Source organism: Morone saxatilis, unplaced genomic scaffold, assembly GCF_004916995.1.
Source record: "Morone saxatilis isolate NCDOM2014 unplaced genomic scaffold, NCSU_SB_2.0 Contig3, whole genome shotgun sequence".
Lineage (NCBI taxonomy): Eukaryota > Metazoa > Chordata > Actinopteri > Moronidae > Morone > Morone saxatilis.
Genome location: NW_023339873.1, coordinates 14,483,658 through 14,490,888, shown reverse-complemented (window position 1 = coordinate 14,490,888; position 7,231 = coordinate 14,483,658). Strand labels below are relative to the sequence as shown.

Genomic DNA, 7,231 nt, shown 5'->3' with positions numbered 1-7,231 from the left:
AAAAAAAAAAAAAAAACAGGACAGCTGCCCCATTGTTATCGGTGGGCAGTTCGAGTCCCGTTTGCAGCTGCTGCCCTACACCGCTTCAACAATAGAGCCCGCAATTTAGTGGCGCGTGGCGGGCGATAATGCCGCGATTAACCCCGGCGCGCGCTGCTGCTGCCGGGCGACCGCCGCCCTGGATTAACACACCGCACGAGCCCGGAGAGAAAGTGGGCTCTCTGTCGTCAAATGTCACCTCAGGGCTCCTCTTTCCGTCACACCCGGAGAAAGAAACTACACCAGTGATCATGTGACAGGCTATTTTAGACTTTAAAGCTAAAAACAAAAACTCATTGTTCACTCTGAAACGTACAACAGGCCTATATGTCACTCACTTTGCGGAAGAATACAACAAAAGGTGCCCACAAATTGTACAAAAAGACTTTTAGTTTATGTTCTGTAAATAAGGTCACGACTTTTAGCTTAATCTTTGCCAACTCCCTTTTGGAGCCTAAACTCTGCCTTGTGACCTTTAACCACAAACAAAGGAAAAGTGTCCATATGGTGTCTTTACTCTTGCTTACGTTCTTGGCAGTATTCTCCCTTCCATCCCGGTAGACAGGCTATTTGCCCGTCAGGCTTGCAGGTGTAGTGGCCAAAATGGTCGTCTCTCGGAGCGCATATTTTGGAACAAGTGTCCCCGTAGTAATTTTCATTGCAGATGAACCGGTATGAGTACCTTAGCTCCGTCTGCGTCCCGCTCTGCACATCCTGGGACCACTCATGCCCTATTCCCAACTGTCTTTGGATGGCAAAAGAACTAATCAAGAAATCAGGGTTGGTGGTGTCTGTGAAGAACAGAACATCAGGGATAGAAGGATTAGTTTAAAGCAGAAATATTTGAGTATGAGTTCACAGCAGTGTGTGGTGTAGGTTGATAGATCTACCAATTATTCCTGTAGTGATTTGTGTGACAATACACAATCTGTACACTGAAATTTCCTCTTCCTTTCACATCATTCCCCTGTTATGAAGGACCTAACAAAAAAGGTGTAAAATCCAGGAAAGGGCTGTCATGGGATTTTTGGCAAGGCTTCGTGTTCTCACTTAAGCCTGTACACTTTCCCATGCATGCCAAAAATAAAACAAGGGAAGTGCAATTGTGTTGGAGAGATTTTGATTGTAAAGAATTGTCGTGTGACTCATAAGGGATCTTAACAAACACGGATCCATGACGCTGAAAATGCCAGATGCATTTTGCCAGCACGTTGACTGAGGGTTATTGATGTAATGTGTGACAGGTAATAAGTCATCGAGGCTACACATGGCATGTCTCCCCCTAGTGGCGGACAGGCAGTGCGCGTCTCCTCACCTCCAGGTAGGTCCGCTGCAGGAGAAAACCAGGCGTCGATAACTAATGAGAAAGCACCCTGGAACAAATGAAGAGATAAATGTCACTTAAAAAACTTTAAATACATAAAAGGTACATTTAGTTTGCTACTATTTTTAGATTTGTTTCACTGAAACACTGATGTGGTGGTCCTAAAAAGCGTTACATTATAACAACATTAACACATTACAACATTATAAAATATTTTTATTTCACTTAAATTCCCCTGAAATGATCCCAAGCTGAAAATATAAGAGAATGAATGTTTTCATAGTTTCAGTTTCAGTAAAGCGATTAACATCTGATTTTGGCTTTTAATGGCATATGACATTAAAAAACACACTTATACAGCATTTAAATATATATGGTACCTTTAATTAATAGTGAGTAAGTCGGGTTGTGTTGATTTGATGTAGACCATAACATTATAAAACAGGCTATTAATGCTTTTATCAATAAATAATAAAATAAACAAAGGCAATTTTTGTCACTGGGAGAAAGTATTTTTCTTATGTCCTCAATTCATTACTAAATCATGTGAATATCATATTCAGTTTGTTGTGTGCGTATTTAGTTGGTCTCAGCATAAAAGTGAAGCCATTGTTCCGCACTCCGCAGGGTAGGACAGGTGCTCTTACCGGCCAGGTGAAGTTGAGCGGCAGGCGCAGCCTGGCGTCCGGCTGGATGCTGAAGGAGTCGGTGCCCAGAACAGGTGTGGTGACTTTGCCAAATATACAGTCTCCGGGAGACACCACAGTCTGGAAGTTCTTTAAACAAACCCTGAAATAAGTCCTGCAGCCAGTCCTGCTGCAACTAAGTCCATTTGCCAGCAAACCTTTAGTATTCTGAAAGTGATGGAGATCTATCTCGAATACACCTGATCCCAGAACCTAAAAGGATACAAAAAGTGAGCACAACAAAATAAAGCAACATTTCCTTCTAAAATAATGATTTCCTTATTTGCAAAGATTCAAAACAAACTTGCTACCTGAGTAAATATTGTCATAACTATTGCGAGGATAGAGGTGAACCAAACGGCCATCCTTTAGAGTTTGATGTGCGTATCCTTAAAAAATCAGTTTGTCCTCCAACAAAACGCCCTTATTCCAAGTGGTGATGGCGAAAACGGAGTGATGACAAATAAAGTGATCTAAATAAATATAATCCTTCTTCCAAAGCCTGTAGGACGAGATCCAGTTCCACAATCCGTATCCAGAAGAAGAAGTTGGAAAAGACCGAGTTATCCAGAGTGCTTGAGGTTAGACAAATATCAGTAACGTCAATATCCACAAGTGAGTCTGTCTGCGGTCTTTATGTTGCCCATCCATCGTGCCGGTCAAATGTGGTTTGAGTTTGCAGGACTGATGCGAGGCTTGTGTTGCCAACAGTGATGCGAGCATGTGGCGGAGCATCAGCGCATAGTGACTGCCAGTGAAGGATGTTTGACGTCCCTCCCAGTTTATATACCGCAGTGTAGTGCCATTACAGACACTGTCAGTCACTTGTAGACACCGCCCACTCTCCTCTCCACCTTCTTTTTTGCTTTGAATATCATCATCAGGCATTATAATTTAGGAGGAGATTGTCTTTGCCTCACCTGCTCCAAAACAAAACGCACTTTTTTTTGCGCTTTGCATGCAGATCGTTTTTTTTAACCGCTTAAACCTCAACATTGCAAATATTAAAGAATATTGCAAAATAAAAATAAAAACCCAACCCGAACAAAAATTAAAAAAATAAAATGAATTGCAAAATCTACAAGTAGACTAGGTCTGCTAACCCGCTGATGGCTGCTAGAGACCCAGTAGAAACTGTAAACTGTACACTTAAGTCAGTAATTTTTCTTCAGAGATCACTGGCACTGACCGTCTGTGCGTCTTTACGCGCCTTTACGCACCGAGTGCCTTTTACGCTTGTGACCTCGCAGCCTTCTCTCTTGTTTCTTGTGTTTATTTTAGATAGGGAGGAAGGAGCGGGAGATAACTCCACTTGTATCATAATGGATTCTTATTGCAAACACATTGCCTCAGTCATAAATCAGCTGAGGAGCCCGCGTTTCCCGAAAATCCGGCGCGTATACGAGTAAAGCTGGGCCATCCAGGACTTACTGTACAGCTTTGAAATGAATATTAATATAATTGTGCTTCTTAGGAAGTATTTAAGGATGTGTTCCACGTGCCCAGAACGTGTCCCAGTTTCAGAATCAGAAATACTTTATTGTCAGCTATGGACGTGACTTATGGTACACATAGAATAACAACATACATGTAGCATAAATATACAATATGTATTTACTATAGAGTAACAGTTGGAAAATTGGTTAGTTGTTATTTGGAAAGCTTATTTGAGGATACACACCTACACACACACACACACATGCATTTGTACACACATACCAACTGCTGTGTTGCATGTAGAGGGAGAGGAAGAGAGACCATATATTTTACTTTAAGTCATTGTTTATTATGCTTAATAACAAGTGCAAGCCCCCAGCTGCTCGGGCACTTCATTCAACATCATAACTCATAATGCCCTCAATTGAAAGTGAATTTGTATAAATTAAAGTCGAGATTGTATCCTGCATGTTTGTTGAACTAACATCCACTAGAGCCAGTTAAAAAAACTTTCTTCTCCTTTCAAGTGCATGTATAATTGTTCCAAGAGGGAAAAGAAAAATGAACTCAAACCAGTATATAAAGGTTGCTAAGCAAATAAATTCAAATGCCATATACATTTTTATCACATGTAAACTCATGCTGGGCACAGGCATTGTTACCTTTATCACCCCTGCAGCAGGCCAGCATGTCTGGGAGGATTTACAGTGAGGGAACAGGATTTGAGAGTTGTTCCCTGGCCATGAAGGTGTCTGGCTGAACAGCTCTCCCACCGAGATGACTTCATCTCTAAGCCCCCACCTTTGACTTATAGGTTTGAGGTTCCACTTTAGGGCAGAGACAATGGACTATTGAGTTTGGAGCAGTGTGACTAAGAGGCCCGGACATCTCATAGCTCTGCTGTATTGAAGCATTTGGCGTTCCCACCATTGACTGAATCACAGAGATCCTGTGGAGGATCAATGCAGCCCTGTACAGTGGTTTAATCTTGTATTCCTGTTCTGTTTTGTGTGTAAAAAATGACTAATTCACTTATCAATGAGACATCTTACTAGTTTATATTGCCGTCATGGACTCTAGAGCCATCAATCAGCAATCAATCTCCTTCGTAGAGAGAAGTGTGCAGTGTACTGTTGCTCCTGCCCTCCCTTCATATACGTCAAAACATCCATACACTTTAATATTTGATGAACCATGGTTAAGGTTTCCCAACTGTGCCTCAGGTTACAATTCCTTGTAAAGCTTTGGACTGTGTTAAACAAGCAGTGATGCTTGGATTAGAACTCCTTGGTGCAGCATGAAGGAAAACTTGGATCAGACACGGAGAAGCGCTTTTCTGGTGATGCACTCTCCAGGCATTCTTAATATTTACCTATTAATCTCCTGATTCTATCTTTTTAATTTTTTTGTGTGCATATAAATAGACAAAAAGCCTGGCCTGAAATAACAGAACATTTTAGCTGTATGGGTTATTTACTCCTGGCCAATGCAAACAATAATCTCACAGGCTCTTTTCTGCTGTGTTGCTCTAGAATAAACACAGCCTTGGAAACAGACATCGGCCCACCACAGTTCCATCTCAGCCTTGTTTAGGACATCATTTTTCTTTGTGACAGTGTTTTGTAAAGCTGACTTCTGATTGTTCGATGGCTGCTCAGCTGGCATCCAAACCCTAAAAATAACATTTTGATTGGGAATTGAAGAGGTATGAAAGTGCCTCTGGACTGACTTATTAGGCAAGTTGCTATTTATGAGAAAGTGCCTGATGCAATTGTTTGGTTCTTCGGCAGACTAATATTTGTTCCCAGGAAAGACTGCCTTCTGAAAATTGCTCATAAGTTATAGATTTCAACAAGATGTTTGAAATCTCATTACCCCAAATACTAATAATTGTATCCTGGGATGTGCTATTTGGCTCTCTTCCATCCTGGACTTTGGGCGTTACCAAATGTGACTCACACATTTACACAAAACGCTGGCCAACAGTCACACCAACATACTGTTGGTACTTATCTATTTCCTAAACACATGAAGAATAATGTGCCCCCCATCAATATAGCAGGGATCAAAGACACTAAATTAAATTTTCCTCTGCTAAATGCCAATATGTGTTTACTGTTAAATTGACAATAAGTGACTAAAACCGTGAACCTTATGACGTGAGTGAAAGGTCACCTGACAGAGACTTACTGTCACATGCAAAAAAATAATACTGTGTGATTATGTGTCATATTTTTCTTATATTATATGTCTCCTAGATGACTGAGCAGACCACTTTCTCCTCTTTATCCACCCTCCAGCTTCACTGTGCTGCATGGCCCGATTTGGACCTGCTCCGGCCACTGCTCCAGTAGCATCAGCACTCTGGGCAAGTGACACAGGAAATTAGCTACAGTGCTAACAGATGGCTCCTTTTAGTCCCAAAATCTGCCCCGTTTAATGCACAGCAGTTTAACACTTCTTTACAGCGCATTTGATCTCTACGCCCCAATCTGTCCAGCCAATCAATGGGGCTTTTGATGTGCGCTGCCAATGGATCTGAGGCATCTGAGCATGTCGCCCTCGGAGGAGAAATGACCTGCTGCCACAGTTAGAAAGACAATTATTGGTTTCCTTCTCTCAGAGCACCATGCTGCTTTGTATTAACTTACCACTGCCTTCAGACAACCAAATACTGTCTCTACATAGTATTTTTAGGAGAACTTTTGTTTCAGCATTTACTGTTGAAATATGTGTGGGTCTTCAGGGTTTAAAGAGAATTTCCAGAAAAGCTTTAATGTGCTTACGCCAAAGAGAAAAGACTATTTGTCTGCTGCAGTAAATCACTTTGGCATTGCTAGTTGATTAAAAGCACAAGGAGGCATATAATATGAAGTTAATATTATTAAATGTGTCACTTTTGGACCTAAAATCTCTCAAGCTTGAATAAGTCATAAAATAAAAACTCTTATGGATGTCTGTTTCCACTCAGTTCTTGAACCTTCAAACCTCCAGGTGACATGCTGATATTAGGTCGAACTCAGACACCCTGACATTATGGTTGGCCGCCTAATAAGAGCCCTGGTCTGTTGTGGAACTTTCCAGCCACCCTGTTGCTCTGCTATTGACAAAACACAGCCATGTCAGCACTCCTCTACCCTTACAACGCAACCAACAACACACTTTGGTCACTGACACCATGTCGTGATGCATGTAGGTGTCACTGCCCCTGAGTAGAGCTATTGACAAGATGACTGGTGGACGGCAGCATCGTGGCATCATTCGTGCCTGAGGTCTAATTTATGGCTTCTGCTCATGCTGAAGAGCATAAATCAGGCCGGGTGATCTGAGGCCATGTGTGTAACAGCTGTCTGTGTGCCAGTCTGCCAAGAGACAGCTATACACACCTCCCTCCCCAGTAGGCAGGGGCCGCACTTTCAATATATTGATCTGAATGGACCAGCTCCACCCTTTGACACATGGAACGTCAGCAGGGACAGGCATCATTACCACATCTGTTGCTCTATCCGAATGATGTCACATCCCGCTACATTTTAGCAGATGCATTTCCGCTTTATTTATAGTGTCTTTTTGTCATCGTCCCCCTGTTGCTGCTGTTTGTGCTGCACTTGAATGCAAAATAAATATGCGAAGGACACTCCCAGGCACACAACACACGAAAGCCAAACATGTTTTTGTGTCCAAGCTCTTCTTGAGTGATTACCAGCGCAAAGGCTAATTGTGTGTGAGTGGAAGAAGCTACTGT

At 42.0% G+C, this 7,231-nt stretch overlaps 1 protein-coding gene across 1 annotated transcript in view; it reads right to left on the bottom strand.

Annotated features, from left to right (window-relative positions):
- LOC118337387 (delta-like protein 4) overlaps window positions 1–2,813 on the bottom strand; it is a 7,639-nt gene extending 4,826 nt beyond the window's left edge. Inside the window, exons 1-4 of the mRNA XM_035674373.1 lie at window positions 2,361–2,813; window positions 2,011–2,262; window positions 1,355–1,412; window positions 567–830 (exon numbers count right to left, since the gene is read on the bottom strand). Coding sequence (XP_035530266.1) covers window positions 567–830; window positions 1,355–1,412; window positions 2,011–2,262; window positions 2,361–2,414 — 628 coding nt within the window. The 5' untranslated portion in view covers window positions 2,415–2,813. The remainder of the gene's footprint in view (window positions 1–566; window positions 831–1,354; window positions 1,413–2,010; window positions 2,263–2,360) is intronic.
- Window positions 2,814–7,231: the final 4,418 nt, after the last annotated feature.